The 20,744-nt window shown below is 45.6% G+C and overlaps 3 protein-coding genes across 6 annotated transcripts; 1 reads left to right on the forward strand and 2 right to left on the reverse strand.

Moving 5' to 3' along the window:
• Positions 1-949: 949 nt before the first annotated feature.
• Positions 950-2,036, reverse strand: LOC114799863 (C-X-C motif chemokine 11-6-like). Its single transcript, XM_028996768.1, has 4 exons — positions 1,974-2,036; positions 1,770-1,893; positions 1,562-1,648; positions 950-1,207 (listed from the first exon to the last, which is right to left on the reverse strand). Exons 1-4 carry the CDS (start codon positions 2,029-2,031, stop codon positions 1,183-1,185), a joined length of 294 nt encoding a protein of 97 aa, XP_028852601.1. The 5' UTR covers positions 2,032-2,036; the 3' UTR covers positions 950-1,182.
• A 1,725-nt stretch (positions 2,037-3,761) lies between these two features.
• LOC114798986 (C-X-C motif chemokine 10-like) lies at positions 3,762-4,412 on the reverse strand. The gene is made up of 4 exons (XM_028995030.1): positions 4,335-4,412; positions 4,130-4,253; positions 3,982-4,059; positions 3,762-3,879 (listed from the first exon to the last, which is right to left on the reverse strand). Exons 1-4 carry the CDS (start codon positions 4,399-4,401, stop codon positions 3,816-3,818), a joined length of 333 nt encoding a protein of 110 aa, XP_028850863.1. The 5' UTR covers positions 4,402-4,412; the 3' UTR covers positions 3,762-3,815.
• Positions 4,413-7,258: 2,846 nt separating this feature from the next.
• On the forward strand, positions 7,259-20,668 carry rufy3 (RUN and FYVE domain containing 3). 4 transcript variants are annotated; one of them, XM_028995316.1, is made up of 17 exons: positions 7,259-7,702; positions 12,113-12,286; positions 12,394-12,511; positions 14,406-14,507; positions 14,586-14,709; positions 15,420-15,484; positions 15,576-15,641; positions 15,719-15,788; positions 15,945-16,037; positions 17,503-17,754; positions 17,857-17,954; positions 18,837-18,956; positions 19,292-19,421; positions 19,687-19,763; positions 19,854-19,887; positions 19,987-20,058; positions 20,139-20,668. In XM_028995316.1, the coding sequence occupies exons 1-17, from the start codon at positions 7,453-7,455 to the stop codon at positions 20,280-20,282; spliced, it is 1,989 nt and encodes a 662-aa protein (XP_028851149.1). In that variant the 5' UTR covers positions 7,259-7,452; the 3' UTR covers positions 20,283-20,668. The 4 variants fall into 4 exon arrangements, with proteins under 4 accessions (XP_028851149.1, XP_028851152.1, XP_028851151.1 ...); XM_028995318.1 differs by lacking the exon at positions 7,259-7,702 and adding an exon at positions 8,710-9,221; XM_028995319.1 differs by lacking the exons at positions 18,837-18,956; positions 19,292-19,421; positions 19,687-19,763; ... (1 more) ...; positions 19,987-20,058; positions 20,139-20,668 and adding an exon at positions 18,186-18,728 and having other exon boundaries at positions 7,261-7,702.
• Positions 20,669-20,744: the final 76 nt, after the last annotated feature.

The following is a 20,744-nucleotide window of genomic DNA, read 5'->3' on the forward strand; positions in this document are numbered from 1 at the left end:
TAGGTGGCAGGTCATCTCCTACATGAGATATCATGGTTTCCCTTGTGGTGGTTTAGAAGAACTGCCCAGGAAACAGCGATGAAAGGAAAATGAAACTGAAAGTAAAAGGAAGGACGTGACCGGCATCCCAGACGAGCATTAGGGTTTTCGTTTTTTAGAATGAATGTATGAATGTATAAGGCAGCTCAATATGTTGCATGAAACACCACACATGCAACACCCACATTGTTCATCACATGGCTGAATTGCTTCAACCTCAGACTGGCTTTTTTTTTGTCTCGTGTGGTGGAAAAGCTAATCTCAGTTTTGATTCAGTTATGTCCATTCTACATTTTACTTTTATCATAAATATAATATTTGTTGTACTGTCTATATTGTCTATTATATTGTCTATACATTCACAATGGCTGCTTTATAAAAACACATTTTTTCAAAGTGTTGGAAATGTGGTCTGGAGAGAATGAACTCCAGGGTAAACAATTGTTAATTTCATTTTAGTGTTTTGTATAGCATTTATTTAGAAATAAACCACCACATTTTAATCATAGAACTGAACAACTTTACATTTATATAATGATTCTAATCACAGTTGGATTGTGATTAACTGTTAAAACATGAATGATTTACCTGATGTTGCTATGTGATTGTTGTGATGGAAATGTTATTAATAAATGTATGTTATTTTGTTACATTCATCAGTGCAAAATTCATGCTCTGGTTTGTTTATGTCCAGGTGTATTAGTCTCCAAAGACAATGACAAAATGATACATGTTTTTTTTTTTTATATAAATGAGCCTTTATTTACATTTACAGCATTTATCAGATGCCCTTATCCAGAGTGACTTACAATCAGTAGTTACAGGGACAGTCCCCCTGGAGCAACAACTCAGGGTTAAGTGTCTTGCTCAGGGACACAAGTGGGATTGCAACCTGGGTCTTCTGGTTTATAGGCGAGTTTGTTACCCCTAGGCTACTACCACCCTACCCTACTACCACCCTATTTTTCTCAGAATGTATATGTACATCTTAATGTGGATTTTTCATTAAGAAAATAACTTATATGTACCACATATAAACACAGCTGTGCAGTCTACTTAATAGTTTAACATTAAAAAATTTACAGTGAGTCCATATACAATATTCACACAGTGATTCCCATATTCTTTCCAGCCTCTTTCTGGTCACTTCTGCTGGTTTTCTTGTTTTCTGTAGAAAAACCAACAAACGCTGGTGTCAGACATTCAGCATTTTCTACTGAAACATTATTCTGCAAAACTTTGCTGCCAATTATACACACACACACACACACACACACATACATATATATATATATATATATATATATATATATATATATATATATATATATATATATATATATATGTATGTATGTGTGTGTGTGTGTGTGTGTGTGTATAATTGGCAGCAAAGTTTTGCAGAATATATATATATATATATATATATATATATATATATATATATATATATATATATATATATATATATATATATCTCTCTCTCTCTCTCTCTCTCTCTCTCTCTCTCTCTCTCTTCTCTTACCTCTTTTGGATCGCAATCATGACATTCTGGCCAAATGTAGATTCTGGATTCAAGCACTTCTGAACTCCGCTTCCTTTGAAAGTGGCACTGAAGACAGGACAAGGGATGTTATAGGCCTTCTGCATCAGGTCTGCATGATTCAGATCTGCATTCATGAATTTATTATTTATTCATGTTTTTATTAATTATTTATTTTCAAACGACTTACATGATCTCCTGCTTGGAGCAGGATGGACTCGGCATGTAAACTTCTATGTTCTCCACCAGCTGCAGTCGAAGAACATTCTGACCAGGACCCACACATTTACAGCGTTCTCTTGATTCTCTCTGACCTGGAACAGAGCATCAGAGTGAAGGTCCCACATCCAGAACTACAGATACGAAAGAGCAGAGGAGATCCTCAGAAGCTCACCAGTGACTGGAGCAGAGAGCAGGTAAGCAAGGAGGAGGACGAGTGCCGCTGCCTTCATCGTTCCTGTGGTTCTCAGCTGATGAAAGTCAGCGCTGCAGACCGGCTTTTATCTGCTTAGTGAGGGCTTCCCCCCCGGTCTTGCATCACACTGGGCGCCCAGCCCAGCCATGCGAAGAAACTTCCCCTTTCTAGAAAATGCCTCAGTCAAAGGAAACGGGACAGATGCAGGTTACGATTTGCATCTAAAACCACATTACTCTGCACAAAATATGTCTAAAATTGATTTGATTTGTTTTGCGTCTTGCAGTGGTTCTGGTCCACAATGCAACTGATTCGCATCCGGAGTGTTTCGCAATGCAGCCTGACAAGACATGATCCACAATCTTTATCAGGAATCATCTTTCTCTAAAAGGGGAACTAGTGAAGCAAAATCATTGTAAAATATTTTAACAATCCTGTCTGCTCTTTTGGATTTAAAAAAGTTCTGTTTCTATGCAATTTGTTAGCAACAGCCTAAACAGTACTGCTGTTTCTTGCAGCAATGCAATTGTTCACACTTGAAAGTGAAGTGATTGTCACACGTGATACACAGCAGCACAGCACACAGTGCACACAGTGAAATTTGTCCTCTGCATTTAACCCATCACCCTGAGTGAGCAGTGGGCAGCCATGACAGGCGCCCGGGGAGCAGTGTGTGGGGACGGTGCTTTGCTCAGTGGCACCTCAGTGGTACCTTGGCAGATCGGGATTCGAACCAGCAACCTTCTGATTATTGTTTTGGAGGAATGTTGGTCTCTTGATGAAAAAAGATGAATATGGACAGTTGGACAGTGTGTTGTATGTAATACACACATATATCTGAAAGCCTCCGATCCTCACAGCACACTGATCCCATCATTGTTGGACAGAATGGACCGAAACTGTGACTTTGCGTGTGTTTATTTGTGTTCATGTGCAGAGGATGTCATGGTTCCTCTTGTGGAGGCTCTTCAGGTTTAGAAGAAATGCGGCGCTGCCCAGGAAGCAGCTTTCAGCAGTGAAAGGAAAATGAAACTGAAACTAAAATGAAGGATGTGGCTGGCAGCCCAGATGAGCATTAGGTGTTTAATTATTCCCCAAAGATGCAGAGGGGAAAGAAGAAGAAAAGTGCCGTGAATAGAACCTCCGTGGCACCTCAGTGGCACCTTGGCGGCTCGGGATTCGAACCTTCTGATTTACGGGTCCGCTTCCTTAACCACTAGGCCACCCATCTGTCGAGAACCCACACACCTACAGGCCGGTTGCCTCTGACCTGGAGCGGTACACCAGATATAGAAGAGCAGGGAAGATTCTCCAGAAGCTCAACTGTGATTGGAGCAGAGGGCAGGTAGATGAGAATGATTATGAAATCTGCCTCAGCTTGAGTTGAAAGTTGTGCGTTGTGGGTTTGATACAGTGTCTCCGACCATTGCACATGATCCCGTCATCCTCGGGCAGCTGAAGTCTACGTTTGTAAGTGTTTATGTGTGTTTATATGTTTCCAGGTTTAGAAGAACAGCAGCAGGACTCAGTAGGAAGAAAAGGAAACAGAAACCGATTTTTCATATATTGTATTTATCAGAAATTCAACTTTTACCATAGTTGTTGCAATTATTATAATAGAAAATAGCTAAAAATGACAATGATGTATTTATTTTTATAAAAATGAATAATGCATATTTCATAAAGGCAAAGCAACAAAACTAAATTGCATAAATCACAAAGTGAAGTATAAAACTACATGATAGTGAACGTTATTGAAACAGATACGAGACATATATTGAGACCTGTAGAAGATTTGTATCTAATCTGGGATCAGTCAGATTAAGCTGGTCGTTTTCCATTCCTTCTGTTCTTCTTTTTCTGTTTGAGATCTGGACTCGGGCCACTGAAAGAGAGTATCATCATCATCATCATCATCATTTCAGGATTTTAGCCTGGATTAGTCATTCTACTACACATTCTCACCATCTCATTTCTTCCTTCTTACCGTTTTGCCTTGAGGACATTTCTTCCCTGTTTACTAGTAGGATCTAGGCACGCCAGCCTCCTTCCTTTGAACATGACCCTGAAGCACACAGAGTTAACAGAAAAGAATTCAAGGGATGAGGAGAAGAGAAAAAGTCATGGGGACTCACAAAATCTCCAGTCGCGGGCAGGAAACGGTGGCAGGGAAAACGCTGATCTCCCTGGCTTGTTTAAGCCTCAGGGCGTTCGCCGTGTCTTTGCAGAGACACCGTTCAGAAGGTCCGCCCGCGACGCCTGGAAAATGGACAGCTCAGGGCCTCACCTACAGCTCGTCGCATGCAAACAAACCCCGGGTCACGGAGGGAACGTCCTCACCTCCGCACTCTGTCACCGCAACTCCAAAAACTGTCACCCAAAGCGCTGCGACAGTGATGGCGTTCATGGCGGGCACCGAGAAGCAGACAAAGAGAGGCGAGGGGGGGGGTTCCCTAGACTTTTATTGCCGGAGCTATACTTTCGTTTTTCCCCGTTCAACGACCAATGCAACATTCCAGAAGAAGTGACCTTGGAACCCTTCGCTAATCTCAGAGTAAACATCTGATTCCTGCTTCTAGCTGGTCTACCTCTATGTACCATCCAACCTTTACAACTAATAAAAAAATGCAGCAGCACGACTAATCTTCAACCTTCCCAAATTCTCCCACACCACCCCTCTGCTACGTTCCCTCCACTGGCTCCCAGTAGCTGCACGCATCAGATTCAAAATACTGATGCTGGCCTACAAAGCCAAACATGGAGTAGCACCATCCTACCTCACAGCCCTTATTACACCTCGCACTGCACCTCGTATACTCCGAGCCTCCAGTACTGCTCGCCTGGTCCCTCCATCTCTGAAGGTAAAAGGAAGACGCTCATCTAGACTCTTCTCCGTCTTGGCACCTCGGTGGTGGAATGAACTTCCCCTGGAGGTCAGAACAGCTTAGTCATGGAGCTCAAGACCTTCCTCTTTAGAGAATATTTAGATGAACTTGTAACCTTCTTATTGTCTGACTTATATATAGAAACTATAACAGAGTGAATAAAAAGATTGTATTCATAGTTGGGGGTCCTAGTGAACCAGAGTTGATCACTTCATTGATGGTAACATGAAAGCACGTTGTAAGTCGTTCTGGATAAGGGTGTCTGTCATATGCCTTGAATGTAAATGTAAATGCTCCGGCCAGTGAGCACATATCAGAACTAGCCGAAACCCCCCTTTTTTTAACAAACAGCCGGCGGGCCAAGACTGGAATCTTGTTTCGGAAATTTTCTCAATGAATCTGAAATGTTGATTAATGTTGGGCTTAACAGAATTAATACCGATTCGATCAAACACGCAAAGTGATGGATCCCACCCATCCGGGTGCAGTGGACCGCTTACTGAGTCACTGAAGGTAACTACAGCAGGGAGCTCGAACTTTTACTATTATGAATATATATCCATGAGGGAGCTTTACACGTTTTCTTGTCATGCGCAACTGATAGATTTTTAATATCAAAAAGTCACATCCTGTGAATGGACCATGAAAGTTGGTGTTTGAGCGCCACCTGGTGCGAGGACTCTGACACGAGTAATGAAGGTGTGAAAAAGAAGCGACTATCACTGCGAAACACACCAGCATAGCATACGGTGACACAACGAAATGTGTCCACTGCATTTAACCCATCAGCCTTGGCGAGCAGTGGGCAGCCACGAAAGGCGAGTGTGGGGATGGTGCCTTGATCAAGGGGACCTCAGTGGCACCTTGGCTTCCTTCCCTTCTAGGCCGAGACTAACTAGCTTCCAACATGGCCCCAACTGATCGCAGCTTTAAACAATAGTTATACATAAAGCCAGTCTTCCGTTAAGACTTTTATGGATACATTTTCATCAATGCGGGGTGTTTTTGCCCTAATATACTTATTAACCGCTTATTATCAATATTTTAGAGATAGTAAAAGCAATTCTAGCCACCTCCCACGTATTAGAACATAATTGCTGAAAATGTATGATGACACTGAAATATTTAGTATATACAGTACAGGCCGAAGGTTTGGACACACCTTCTCATTCAATGTGTTTTCTTTATTTTTATGATCATTTACATTGGTAGATTCTCACTGAAGGCATCAAAACTATGAATGGAGTTTGGAGTTATGTACTTAACAAAACGTGGAGACCTGGCCTCCACAGTCACCGGACCTGAACCCAATCCAGATGGTTTGGGGTGAGCTGGACCGCAGAGTGAAGGCAAAGGGGCCGACAAGATCTAAACACCTCTGGGAACTCCTTCAAGACTGTTGGAAAAGCATTTCAGGTGATAACCTCTTGAAGCTCATCGAGAGAATGCCAAGAGTGTGCAAAGCAGTAATCACAGCAAAGGAACTAGAATATAAAACATGTTTTCAGTTATTTCACAATTTTTGTTAAGTACATAAATCCACATGTGTTCATTCATAGTTTTGATGCCTTCAGTGAGAATCTACCAATGTAAAGGGTCATGAAAATAAAGAAAACACATTGAATGAAGAGGTGTCCAAACTTTTAGCCTGTACTGTATAATATGACCTAAATAATAGCACCACTGCAAGTTACTACACCTGCAAAGTTTACTAGGTAGCTATGCATTCATTCTGCAAGTATTTCTTCCCACGATTTACAGACACGGATACATTGATGAAGATCCCCATGTAACTCTGGAACATTTTACAAAGTGCTGTCAAATGTAGCTGGATTAACATAAAATCCTGTGGTTAGACACCCATCATTCACTTTTCACAACAATTTTTGTAATAGACACTTGAGAAAGAGGCGTGGCTTGCGTGTCTTCATCTGACAATTTAATATTTTTTGACTCATACATAATCATACACGGTATGATATGCAGTGAAATGCTTTAGCGACTGCTACAGACCACAGTATTGCAAATATTGCTAGTATTACAATGAACCAATATGTAAATATTGCAAACATAACTAAATATGTCTTTAACATAGATCATAAATATGTGTAACGGGTAGGGTGAAGGTGCGCAAATTAGTGAAGTCAAAGTAAAAAGTAAAAAAAGGTTTTAAAAAATTGTGCAATAGTAAAAAGAGTAAAAGTTCCATTTTGTATGGATATTGAAGATGTTTTTACACTGTACTTTTTTTTTTTTTTTTTAACTCAGCCAGTGTTTCTTTTTGTTGCCGCTTTAAATGGACTTCAGGCGCACTGCCAGTGTAAAAGTCGCCGCAGGGGAAATTGGCGCCTGCGCCTTTAAGGGGTTACGGGACGTAAACACTGCGTGACGTCACGTGGTGCGCGGACGGCGAGGAGCGCGCGGTCGCGGGTCGCTGTGTCTCTCCGTCACTTCGGCTTCGTTTTATTTTACTTTCTTTTTTTCTTTTTTCTTTTTTTGCCGGGTCCCGTTTGCGGCGCCATGCGGCGGAGGCGCTTCGCGGTCGTCGCCGTTTAAACGCGCCCGTTGCGAAGATGGCGGAGCGCCGCGCCGAGTCCCGACAAGTTCCCGAAACTCCGGAGAGTCCCGCGCAGGTCGCGAGGCCGCAGCCCGCCGACAAGAACGGCGTCGCGGCCGGGAGCCCGGACGAGAGCCTGTCCCCGACGTCGGTCATCTTCTTCAGGGAGGCGCTGGACTCCGCCAGCGTGCAGTTCGGACAGCGGGTCCCTGCCGCCGCCGCACCGGTGCGCTACGAGTTTCACATCCAGAGGTCAAAGGCCAAAGGTGAGTTGTTACCGCGGACAGGACCCGTGACCCCGTGTTGCGTTTATTAAATTACACCTCGTGAGCCGTTCATCACCTGATCCATAAACTGGTCCGCACGTGACGTCACGGTTGGAGCCATGAACCCACGTTTTTTTTTTTTTGCAGCGCAGTGCTTTTGACCCTTGACCTCGTCGTTTTACGATCACATTCGTCTACTGCTGTGCTCTTAATCCCGTGTCACCTCCGAGGCTGCAGAATTTCTATATTAATAACCTCCCTGCAGATGGATCGTATGGAGCCAGTTTCTGCACCTGAGGTCTTTAGGTCTTTTCGCATTTAGAGTTTTTCTTTCTGTAAGATGCTTGAATGGAAGGTTCACTGGTTTAAAGTCCCCTGCTGACTTTCGGTCTTGGTCCTTGTATTTGCTTTGGCCAGAGAATATAACGGCAAGTCAGACTGTGTGCCAGACTGACCGGTTTCGAATTTGATGTCACGGTGGGAGAGAATGCTTGTCTTGAAGATGCACTGAGGAACACAATGAAGCTGGCGTGTCCACCAGAGAGTGGTCACATTTGACTCTGGGCGTTTTCAGACGTCTGATTAGTGGACAGGGAACTGGTTTAGGTGACTTAATGATGTCATGGTGAAAATGACTGTTCTAGAGCATCGGGAGAGGAGGCCAGGCTCAGATCTGTCTGTGTTTTGGAAGCGTTGTCAGCACGTTTTAATATGGCATGAGACACACACACAGAAACAATAAAATCAAATTTATTCACAAAAAAATCACATCTACATAACATAAATGATTAATTTTACATATATTTGTGAATGTTTGTTATTCTATTTATTTTATTTGGGGGGAGGTTTTTATTGGTGATTTTTTTTTTATTATTATTATTATTAAACATATTTTTGTAATGAATTTCCATGAAAAAGGACAGAGGAAATGAGAGGAAGATGCTTTTTTTTTTTTTTTTTTGCGCACCCTCTGGTCATGTGACCACCCCCTCAGACCGTTCAGGCGGCCATCTTGGTCAACACCCACCCAGTGCATTGCGCACAGCCAACCCCAGTTATCCGCGGCGGGGGCTGTGCAGGGCGGGCAGGCACGGGCTGCAATTCCTCTGCGTTGCCGCGGCGACTCCCGACCGCGAGGAGAGCAGCTTTCATTTCTCCCGTCGGCTGGAGGAGAGGCAGCAAGGGGGGAGGTGCTCAGCTGGGTGGGAGAATCGCATCTCGTCCTCCTTTTGTGCCTCCTGCTCCTCGGCGGCGGCGCTGGCCAGAGGTCGAGCGCTGGTTCTCCTGGCGAGGGCCCCCGGACGGCGGCAGGTTGTTTTTGTCGGCATCAGCTGAGTCATCATGTCCGACCTGACGCCCCAGAGCGACGCCCCGACCCCCACCACCGACAAGATCACGCAGGCGGCGCGGGAGACCATCTACCTGTGCAACTTCCGCGTGTCGGTGGACGGGGAATGGCTGTGCCTCCGCGAGCTCAACGACATCTCGCTCACGCCGGACCCCGAGCCGGCGCACGAAGGTACGTCTGCGGCCTGCGGACCCCCCTCTGTCCCAGGGGGACCCGGCATCCCGACAGCGGATCTGGAAACGTGTGTGTGTAGAGATATGTAATTTTTAACAGCCAGGCCTTTACCCATCTCGCTCGCTGTGGGTGTGGCCGCCATTAAACAAAACAAATCTCGTCATTGAGGCGTGTCAGCAGATTCCCCAGATCTTCGGAGGCTTCTCCTCCTCCCCTGCGCCTTACGGTCCCGCCTGCTCCGGTCAAATTAAATCAAGAAGCACGAGGAACCAGTAGACACATGCGCTGTAGTCTTTTTGTTGTGCAGTTACAAGCGGCGGGACAAAATATTTTGTATGTAGGCAAATGCTTAGATTATCGTGCATTGTCATTGGGACCGGATCGGATAATCAGACTGATTCTTTATTCCCGACATCTGGAATCTTGTGGCAATCTGATCCTCTCCCTTCGTGAATTATTGATTTGGGGTCGATCCAAATCGTCAATATCCACAATATCTGAACACCGACCCTTCGGGCCACCCCTGACCGGGGCTTCCTCGTGGGAGGGGCTTGCCGCTGCTGGGCGGAGAGCCCGCCGGATCTCTGATGAACCGTTGACCTGGACGTGTGCTGGACTCCCTGACTCAGCAGGGTCTGTGGCGTCTGATGCTGGACAAGCGCCATTTTTACGCCCAGCCTTATGTACTGTGGCGGAGATGCAGTCTACGTTGGGTTTTCCCCCGGAAATCTTGTAAAAGTACAACGCATCATCGCATTACTAGATTAGTTCACAAAAATATTCCTGTTCCTGCTCTTGCACGTTCCTGTAGACTTTCTGTATCATTCAAAACGGCTTTTAAATAAAAGGAACTTCCCTTCTGGTCTGAGTAGTAGAATTCCCGGAAAACTGAGCATGACTTTTTATTTTTTATTTTTTTTTAGTTATGCATGAATTAACTGCACAAAGATGCATAGCGGTGGGAAGAGTGCCGCTGTGACAAGCCTGCACACGGTTACACGGCACAAAGTAGCTTAGCATCGCAGCGCTACAGTGGATTCCCGGAGGGTGGGGGGGGTTCTGTTGCTTCGCTTTATCTCCGCGGGGTGCGTGACCCCACCCTACCTTTTTCCATTGCTGTTTGCAGAGACTCGCGAATTTCACAGATTTGCTTGAACAAATGCTCATGCGGGATGAGCTGCTCGACCTGCTCAGGGCTCATGTTGCTGATAGGTGCACGTCACACACACTTGGTACCAACATCTGTGGTCCTCTCTTCTCCATTGATTTTTTTTTTTATTCTCTGCTCAGCTGAACCTGCATGGTGCATCAGACCCCACCCCCAGCACAAAGCCCCGCCCTGTGTGAGGTTGTAGTAGAATAAATCTTCTTCTTTTTTTAATTTCTGTGTGTGTAACGTGTGACATCCTTATCACAGGACTGTTACTCACTTCAGTTGCGTAGGTTCCATTCGGAGCTGTGAGTGGAGGAACATGTGTCACATCTTCAAGTGACTTCCTTTTAAAATGATTATGAACCACCGTCGCGCAGTTTCATATGGACGCACCGCAGTACCAGTTTATTTCTGAAACTCTCAGACGGAACAGGAAAGTTTTGTGGCATTTTCTACGTTGTCCCACAGAATCGTCACAGTAACCTAAAAAATCACAGTGCAGAGAACAGTAAAATGTGATTGGTGGGTTCGAGATCTTCTAATTACGATGAGTGTTGTGTTGGTTAGGGGTCATGTGAACTGTAAGATCATAAATGATCTTTGGTTGCATCACATTACATTTACATTTACAGCATTTACCAGACGCCCTTATCCAGAGCGACTTACAATCAGTAGTTACAGGGACAGTCCCCCCTGGAGCAACTTAGGGTTAAGTGTCTTGCTCAGGGACACAATGGTAGTAAGTGGGGTTTGTACCTGGGTCTTCTGGTTCATAGGCGAGTGTGTTACCTCTAGGCTACTACCACCATCACCAGTAGTGATGAATTAAGTGGACGATTCCGAACATAATCAATTGCATCATGGTGTTGCTTGGTGGTTTTTCTGGTGGTAGTTACTGTGGCTGCTTGATCTGCTTACAGCTCCACATGGACTTTATAAATGAACGCCATACGCCGTTTGCTCGTCGCTGTTTAACGTTAGTTTTGATTCCGGGAGAAATTGGCAGCAAGAAAACGCATGCAGCTTTTATTTGAATGTGCAGTTGACGGAAGGCCCATGTTGCTGCCTTGATTTACTCCGATGATTTTACTCTTAATTCCTCAGCATGTTCAGTACGTGCTCACCTGACTCCACAAACGTCATAAGTGAAGTGAAAGTGAAGTGATTGTGACACAGCACATGGTGACACAACGAAATGTGTCCTCTGCTTTTAACCATCACCCTTGGTGAGCAGTGGGCAGCCATGACCCACCTTCTGATAACCTTCTGATGACGGGGCTGCTTCCTTAACCGCTAGGCCACCACTGCCCATAAAATCGCCTGGGACGTCCGTCCATGTGAACGAGACCTTAACTCTCATCTCACTGATGTTACAGTAATATTAAAAAAAATGATGGGCTGCATTGTAATACAACGATAGTCGAAATATTGATAATCGGAATCTAGTTGAATCGTGAGACCATCCAAGGGTCTCATCACTAATCACCATACTGACATTATACGCAGGTCATATGTTTATAGTTTGTGTGATGTCATCTGATGTCATTGTCCCACATCAAGAAGCAGGTGTGTCACTCTGGTGAAAGGAATCAGCATCAATGTCCAGGCAGCTGCCTCCCCGCTTTTCTAGATTAGATCCACATCACCTTTCCCGGGGCAGTGGTCCTGATTGTGTCGCAATGGGAGGTTTGTTTCCATAGCAACCACTACTACTGAACCTGACTTTGCTCCACAGATCCGAAGGACCCCATCGCCATCGAGCGACTCAACCTGATGAACATGGCCAAGCTGAGCATAAAGGGCCTGATCGAGTCGGCACTGAACCTCGGCCGCACCCTGGACTCAGACTACGCCCCCCTGCAGCAGTTCTTCGTGGTGATGGAGCACTGTCTCAAGCACGGCCTGAAGAGTAGGTCGCCCGACAACCCCCCATCTCATCCCGTTGTGGTTTAGTTTGTGTCACGTTTAGCCATCATCAGCAATGTTGCCCTGAAACGTTCTTCTCATCTGCTGAAGGTAAGAAGACCTTCCTGGGACAGAACAAATCATTCTGGGGACCCCTGGAGCTGGTAGAGAAGCTGACACCTGAAGCTGGAGAAATCACAGCCAGTGTGAAAGACCTCCCAGGGCTGAAGTGGGTAAAACCTGCAATTTAGGGTGCTTTCACACCATAGTTCAGTTGCTGTGGTCTGAATCAGTCGGAGAGTTTTGAACATTTCAGGGCTCTCGAGTCCTGCACATGCGACTTAATTCCTCAAATTGGAGGTCGCACAGGAGGGACTAGCCATTCGGGGAGTAAACTCAATGTGGTGCACCCAATAAACACGTATTGGGTCCGTGTCAAATTGTAAACCAATCACAGATCGTGAAGGGTGGTGCCCACCTCTGATTGGCTGTGGTCTAAATATTTCTGTACTGACCCGAGCCCAACATCATTGTGGCGGCGGATGCCGTGCAACACGACTGTACCGACATGTTTTGCATGCATTACAAGTAATTTATACATTTTAACTATTTTTCATGGTCAAAGTTTTTCCCCAACACCTCAGACTTTGCTTTCATAATCTCTAGAAGCAAACGTGCGTCTCACTGCCTCAGATTGCACTGTAGCGCTAATCGAAACGCATCACGTGACCGCTCATTCTTGTGCGCATCATGCATCTATAAAACACATGGCATGCAGTGAAAAGTGTACTGGCCCAGTGTCCCCTCTCCCAACTGCCTTTCAGCAACAAGAAGCAGCAAAGATGATCAGACCGAGACAATGATCACGTTCAAGCCCTTAAGCCCTTTTAATTTAGATTTTCTTTTTATTTCAGTTACCTTGTTTCTAGTAAGTTACCTTTCTTGTAGAATTGTGCTTTATTAACTCTATACGCACAGCGATTTAAAAAGGAGAAAAAGTGAACCTACAAAATTTCATTGTTACATTTACATCTACTGCATTTATCAGACCCCTTATCCAGAGCGACTTACAATCAGTAGTTACAGGGACAGTGGAGGGACATGATAGAAGTAAATTTACATGGGTTGGATTCGTTCGCGTCAACGAAGGCGCATAAAAAGACAACACGGGAGGTGGCGTGCATTACTCATGTGGATCTGTGAAAAAATATGTGAATCATATTGATACCCATAACAATATTTTACCCATAATTCACTGCTCTTAAATCACGTGATTGCATTTGGGCCGGTCTTTAGTTCTCACCAGGCAGACTGCACCAGAGTTTCGTTATTTATTTCAAGTCGAGACCACCTATTTTTGTGGGTCTCGCTGCGGTTCTGGTGTATAACCAGAGTGCGAGAACTGTGTTCACACCAACCGCACCAAGGGGGGGAAAGGCGGTTGGGTTTGGTTGAAGTGCACTAAAGAATATAGTAGTGATTCATTGCGCATATTATGATTATGATTATAACAATAACCAATGTCAGTATAGTGCAGATGCATCGTTTCAGGCGGAAATGTGAGGCTGGTTTAGTGAATTAAAGTGTAACTTTATTCATCTCGTAGATCACGTATCAAACTTGCGGGCCACATACAGCAACACCTTGGGGTGGTAGTAGCCTAGTGGGTAACACATTAACCTGTGAACCAGAAGGCCCAGGTACAAAATCCCACTTACTACCATTGTGTCCCTGAGCAAGACATTAACCCTGAGTGTGTCCGGGGGGGGACTGTCCCTGTAACTACTGATTTGTAAATTGCTCTGTATAAGGGCGTCTGATAAATGCTGTAAATGTAAGATCACTTTATATAAATCTATTATTATAGCACAGCGATATGAAGCGCTGATAACACACAAACTACAGATCCCATAATGCAGTGCACACTTTGTGTTCTTGTTGCTGACTAACAGAGTCACATGGCTCTGTGTGTTATCATTGCTTCATATCATCGAGTCACAATAATAGATCTATAAAAAGTGATCTCACAGGATGTGAGTTTGCGAGTTTGACGTAGTCTTGTGAAAATGCTGCTGGTGAGAGTTATCTTCTGTTATTGAGTTGACTTCCTCCTCCTTATGCAGGACGCCTCTTGGCCGAGGAAGAGCTTGGCTGCGATTGGCTCTGATGCAGAAGAAACTGTCTGATTACATGAAGACCATCATCAACAGGAAAGACTTGTTAAGGTGAGATGCTGATCAGCCAGGCAGATGAGTTCAAATGCAGGTCAGTTTGTGCTGACGCTCTCTGCCCCGGTTCTGCAGCGAGTTCTACGAGGCCAACGCGCTCATGATGGAGGAGGAAGGGGCCGTCATCGCGGGGCTGTTGGTTGGCCTCAACGTCATCGACGCCAACCTTTGCATGAAGGGTGAAGACCTGGATTCTCAGGTCTGGCTCTACTCAGTTGTCAAGGTTTCTTTAAAATCAAATTTAAGGTGGCGATTAATTGTGATGCAAAATATTACCATGAATGATGGTATGTTCTGTTCACTCTACTATTGCACCCTGTCATGGTTTAATAATACACACTCACCTTATGAAGACATTACAGGCCAAAGGTTTGGACACCTTCTCATTCAATGTGTTTTCTCTATTTTCATGACCATATACGTTAAACTATGAAGGAACACATGTGGATTTATGTATTTAACAAAAAAAGGTGAAATATCTGAAAACATGTTTTATATTCTAGCTTCTTTGCTCTGGTTACTGCTTTGCACACTCTTGGCATTCTCTCGATGAGCTTCAAGAGGTCGTCACCTGAAATGGTTCTCCAACAGTCTTGAAGGAGTTCCCAGAGGTGTTTAGCACTTTTTTGGCCCCTTTACCTTCACTCTGCGGTCCAGCTCACCCCAAACCATCTCGATTGTGTTCAGGTCCGGTGACAGTGGAGGCCAGGTCTCCACTTTTTGTTAAGAACATAACTATGAACATAAATGGTCATGAAAATAAAGAAAACACATTGAATGAGAAGGTTCAAGATAATCACATCTGAAATAATCATGATTAAGCAATTACGTAACAATGCGACAGGCTGTGTCTGTAGAAGATGAGAGCCGACATCAAACGATTTTTAAAAAAAATTGTATCTTCCTTAGGTGGGGGTCATCGATTTCTCCATGTACCTGAAGGACGGAAGCCACAGCAGTAAGAGCCCAGAGGGGTGAGTCTCTCTCCTCACTTCCTGTTTCATGGAATTGAGTCTGGTCAGATAGACTCAACATGTTTCTCTCTCTCCCTCTTTCCCATACTAGTGATGGGCAAATCACTGCCATCCTGGACCAGAAGAACTATGTGGAGGAGCTGAACAGACATCTGAGGTAAGGGGCTAGCAGCTGTCAGATGTTTAATTTCTCCTGTTATTTTTTGCCTTATCTTTATCTTTGCATGTCTGCAGCGCGTCCGTCAACAACCTGCAAGCCAAAGTGGACGCGCTAGAGAAATCCAACACAAAACTCACGGAAGAGGTTGGTTTGAGGCGTCTGTGGTATTCATTCTAGAATTAATTTTTTTTTTTTAAAAGAGACAAAGCTACACTGTCGGTGTTCTACAGAAAGTTTCCATCTGTGCTGCTGTTATTTTGAGACTTGAGAACCCGTTCTTCCTGTCCGTCTGTGGCGCAGCTCGCCGTGGCCAACAACCGCATCATAACACTGCAGGAGGAGGTGGAGCGCGTGAAGGAGGAGAGCTCGTACCTGGTGGAGTCCAGTCGCAAGGTGCGTCTGCCAATAATGTCATCAGTTTTCACTCGTGACCTTTGACCATTTTGTGGTTTGATTCACGACATGCAGCGTCCACCAAATCCCAGGTATCAGACAGGTATCACATGCACAAACAAGAACGACTTGGGGCAGTGGTGGCCTGGCGGTTAAGGAAGCGGCCCCGTAATCAGAAGGTCGAAGGTTCGAATCCCGAACCGCCAAGGTGACACTAAGGTGCCACTGAGCAAAGCACCGTCCCCACACACTGCTCATGGCTGCCCACTGCTCACCAAGGGTGATGGTTAAAAGCAGAGGACACCTTTTGTTGTGTCACCGTGCTGCAGTGTATCACAGTGACAATCGCTTAAGTTTCAACTTGTCTTTGCTGTTTTCTTCTTGCTGGAAGGGCTTGCCAAACAATTCACCATCCTTAGCAAGCTTCAAAATTCCCTCAATAGAACGATATATGACACCTACAGGCTTGACTTGAACTCTGCCGCATTTCCCCCCCTTGGTGCGGCTCGTTTTGTCCGGTGTGAACACAGTAATCGCACCGAACACGGGTGGTCTCGAGATCAAGTGGTCTCGATTCGAATCAATTTGCGAGCTCTGGTGCGGTCCGCCTGGTGAATATACGCACCGAACCAAAACAGGACCAAAACGCTATCACATGATTTGAGAACTGTGAATGATGTTTTTTACCCCCCACGGTTCCGTATAATGAATGCACGCCACCTTCCATGTTGTCTTGTCATGCACCTTTGGCGACTCCAGTGCATCAGCGTATTGTCAGCGTGACCGCACTACAGAGTGGTAAATGCATGTAATATAAAATCGCCATGTAAATGTACTTTCATCATGGCCCTCATCGTGGTTCCTGTGTTTACTTGTGTTGTTCCCGCAGCGATACATCTGACCAATCAGTACCTAAGAGAGAAAGTTATTGCGTTACTTGAAGCGACGTATGTCGGTTCGCTTGGATTTTTCCGTGCGTGAAAGGGAACAGACCCAAGAGGAAAACGATAACAATGTTCAAAACTCTTCAACTGATTCGGACCAAAGAAAACGTACTAAGGTGTGAAAACCTCAAGATTGTGTCCATGTTTCTTTCTTCTCACGTTAATTTTTACCTTACGTTTCGCACTTTGCGCTAGTTTACCAGATGCCCTTATCCAGAGCGACTTACAATCAGTAGTTACAGGGAGCAACATAGGGTTAAATGTCTTGCTCAGGGACACAATGGTAGTAAGTGGGGTTTGAACCCGGGTCTTCTGGATCATAGGCGAGTGTGTTACCGACTAGGCTACTACCACCCACATTTCATTGAGAAAATGTTAAGATGGGCGTGTTGATCTGCTGAGCTGTCGCATCATCTTGAAATTTTCAGAGCAGTGTCCAGGTTCTCCACCTGGTTCTCCACCCTGGTGCTTTGGGCACGGCATGCTGATAGGTCAGGTAATAAGTCATGTGACCCCCACAGGTCTCCAGGCAGGATGGAAGTGCGGACGGGCAGGTGCTTGGAGAGGCACGCAAGCAGCTGAAGGAGGAGACGCAGCTGCGTCTAGACGTGGAGAAGGAGCTGGAGGTGCAGATCGGGATGAAGCAGGAGATGGAGCTGTCCATGAAAATGCTGGAGAAGGACATCTGCGAGAAGCACGACGCCCTGGTGGAGCTCCGGCAGCAGCTGGAGGAGCTGCGGAGCGTCAACCAAGAGATGCTGCACAGGTCTCAGGTAGCACGTCCCCCAAGCGAAACACGAGAAGCCCTCAGAAGGTGTCGTGCACCGCGCTCCTCTCGCCGTAGCTGAACGTGTTCCACATTGTTCTATTCACAGAGCTCTGAGACGGGTGTGAAACAGAAGAACGAGGTCATCAGTCGCTTGGAAGAGAAGACCAATCAGATGGCCAGTGCCATCAAACAGATGGAGATCAGGTGAGATGAACGGCGGAAATCCTACTTCACCGCTGACCTCCATCTACGACGGGCGTTTTTTTTTTCTTCTCCGGGTCGTACGTGCGTGGGCCGCCGGTTTCGTGATGTTGCTGGTATCTGCCCACCTGCGGTCGTGCAGTAACCCGTTTCTTTCTCTTTCTGTCCCTCATTGTTTCCATCCTCTGTTCATTTCCATTCCTCCATTTGCTTTGACTCCCCTCGGCCGGTCAGTGAGAAGGATCTGGTGAGACACGCCCGCTCCCTCAGCTCGGCGGCAGGGAAGCTGCTCCAGAAGCCGTAGTCGTTGCCGTTTTCCATCGTACACGAACCGCTAGGATCTCTAATTTGTTTTCCATAATAATAATTATAATAATAATAATAATCATAAAGCTCTTCTTTTCCTCCGTGTTGGGTTGAGTTGGACTGCCGCTCAGCAGGATGTGTGTGTGTGTGGGTGTGTGTGAATTTACTGACTCCGCCTTTAATAGCCCATTTGTATCAGCCTGTCATCCGCTGTGCGCACAGTCATTCCGATACTTTTATTCCGCTACCATGTATTATTTTTTTTTCTCACCATATTGGTTTTCTGCATTAATCAGCAGCCGCTGCTTGTATCATTTGTGCGGCGTAACAGGCCGTGCGATTGGCCGCGGCGAGCCTCGGTCGCGTTGAGGGGGGGGGGGGGCAGGCGACGGCGAGAAGCTACCGTTATGTCTGTGTGCTCTAACCCTTGATGTAAACTATAGAATAGCCAAATAAAAGAGATGAAACCAGCGTTCCGGCTGCCCCGCCTCTTTTGTCCCCCCTCCCCCCACAACTTTCTTTTTTTTTTTTTTTTTTTTTTCTTTCCTTTTATCCACACGTTCATTTGGCTCAACCCAGATCCAAACAGGCGGAGCGCGACCGGGACCTGGCGGAGGAGGCGAACCGGCTCTTCAAGCAGGAGTTCGGGGACAAGATCGAGAGTCTGCAGCAGGAGGCGGAGCAGCTCAGGAAGCAGAAGTACGAGCTTTTTTTTTTTCTACTCGATTTGTCTTCTTTAATTTACGGAGATACGTATTTCATGTGGAACGTTAGTAAAACTCATCTGCAGACATTAGGCAGGGGGAGCCAGCTAACTGTGCACTAATCTTTCTCTCTCTCTCTCTCTCACACACACACACACACACACACACACACACACACACACACACACACACACAGGCCAGTAAACACACGTCAGGTCAAGTGCTTTCATATATTTCTAAACACTGTCCTCAAGTGGAGTGATTTTTAGATATTTTGTGTGTGTGTGTGTGTGTGTGTGTGTGTGTGTGTGTGTGTGTGTGTACACACAGATGTTTTCTAGAACTGGAGCTGAGAAAGGATCGTGAACGTCGGGGGGTCCTGCAGACTGATTTCCCGCCAGGTAGACAGACCTCATCTGCCCCCAGTGACGCACGACAGCAAGTGGACGAGATCAGGAAGGTGACGAGTCTTTGTGTGTCTTTATTTGTGTGTGTTTACGTGCTCATTATGGAAAAAGGTCCTTTTTACAGGGTGGAATCAACCTTTTATTGTTTTGAATTATATAATGATTTGGTAATTCTAAATCCAAACCTATTATCTAAAATCCACACAGGGCCAAAAATGATTCATGCCGGCTCAGATACGCACCCCCCACCCCCAAATATTTGGTTAAATTTGGTTAATAAGCTGTGATGACTGCAACTGCACATGAACTCCTTCCCAGGAGCTGGAGTCGGTGAGGAAAGAGAACGCAGAGCTGCGGACCGTGCTGGAGGAGAAAGGGAGTCTGAGCTCCAGCCTGTGAGTTTCGGTTTAACTGAGAGCGAAATGTTTTTGAGGGGTGGTAAATAATTTATTTAAATTTCTCTTTTAACTCTTTGTTTCATTAAGGTCTCTGTCGCAGAATGAGGAGGATGAGAAGCAGGTGGGTGTTCAGCCTACATAATAAAGACCTGGAATTGGTTGGTTGGTTTGAGATTTTTTTTGTTTTTTAAACTCACCTGGGACTTGCTCTGCCCTCCAGTCCTCGTACGAAGACCTAGACCCAGTCTTGTGCCCGCTGTGCCTGAAAGACGAATCTCTGACCAGGAACAAGGTGCTGCTCTGGTCCTGTTAACATCTCCGCCTTGCCACCCACCCCCTGGTGACCTCTGACCCCTTTCTGCTCTTTTTCAGAAGCAGTGTAGGAACTGCATGGGCGTGTTTTGCGAGTGCTGTGTGGTCCACGAGCTGCCCCTGCCCTCGTCAATCAACCCACAGCAGGTGTGTGACCCGTGCTACACCGCGCTGCTGCAGCAGTACGCGTCCACGCCGCCCTGAGGGCCCGCCCACCAGTCACTGGGCTCTGGGATCATGTGACTGGTCACGATTCGCTCCCATTTGCCTGTTTTATGGACAATGTCGCGCTCCAAGTTCACATCACGTTCATATGACTGGTGTCCAGCAGGTGGTGCTGCCCCAGCTTGACCAACAGGGCTTGAGCGGCTGTTGCGCCCAAGATGAACTGTTGCATTTGATGTTTTTATTTAATTTCTAGATAATAAAAAAAAAAAAAACGTAAAAGTGTCTGCATTGGTGTAGCAGATGAACTGGAGTATGAATATGAAAGAAACTGATAAAGTGATTTGCTTTGTTGGTCTTAAACTCTGGTTTGACAGGAAGCATTTTAGCTGCTGTTTTATTAAAAGTCTTCAGGCTCGGTTTGATCCGTGTTTTGTGTCTCTCTGATTAATGTTACAGGATGCGAGATTCTGTTAGTCTTCATGTCCTGCCTTTATTCCA

The sequence above is a fragment of the Denticeps clupeoides genome, chromosome 11 (assembly GCF_900700375.1).
Source record: "Denticeps clupeoides chromosome 11, fDenClu1.1, whole genome shotgun sequence".
In the NCBI taxonomy this organism is placed as follows: domain Eukaryota; kingdom Metazoa; phylum Chordata; class Actinopteri; order Clupeiformes; family Denticipitidae; genus Denticeps; species Denticeps clupeoides.

Excerpts from the sequence above, each read along its gene's own strand:
- LOC114799863 (XM_028996768.1), bottom strand. The coding sequence starts at position 2,031 with ATGAAGGCAGCGGCACTCGTCCTCCTCCTTGCTTACCTGCTCTCTGCT. Across the intron at positions 1,894-1,973 it reads GCTCTCTGCTCCAGTCACTG|GTCAGAGAGAATCAAGAGAA; the intron begins GTGAGCTTCTGA and ends GCTCTGTTCCAG. Across the intron at positions 1,208-1,561 it reads ATGATTGCGATCCAAAAGAG|AAAACAAGAAAACCAGCAGA; the intron begins GTAAGAGAAGAG and ends GTTTTTCTACAG.
- LOC114798986 (XM_028995030.1), bottom strand. The coding sequence starts at position 4,401 with ATGAACGCCATCACTGTCGCAGCGCTTTGGGTGACAGTTTTTGGAGTT. Across the intron at positions 4,254-4,334 it reads TGCGGTGACAGAGTGCGGAG|GCGTCGCGGGCGGACCTTCT; the intron begins GTGAGGACGTTC and ends TCCATTTTCCAG. Across the intron at positions 4,060-4,129 it reads TGCCCGCGACTGGAGATTTT|GGTCATGTTCAAAGGAAGGA; the intron begins GTGAGTCCCCAT and ends TGTGTGCTTCAG.
- rufy3 (XM_028995316.1), top strand. The coding sequence starts at position 7,453 with ATGGCGGAGCGCCGCGCCGAGTCCCGACAAGTTCCCGAAACTCCGGAG. Across the intron at positions 15,485-15,575 it reads AGCAGTAAGAGCCCAGAGGG|TGATGGGCAAATCACTGCCA; the intron begins GTGAGTCTCTCT and ends TTCCCATACTAG. Across the intron at positions 19,888-19,986 it reads ATGAGGAGGATGAGAAGCAG|TCCTCGTACGAAGACCTAGA; the intron begins GTGGGTGTTCAG and ends TCTGCCCTCCAG.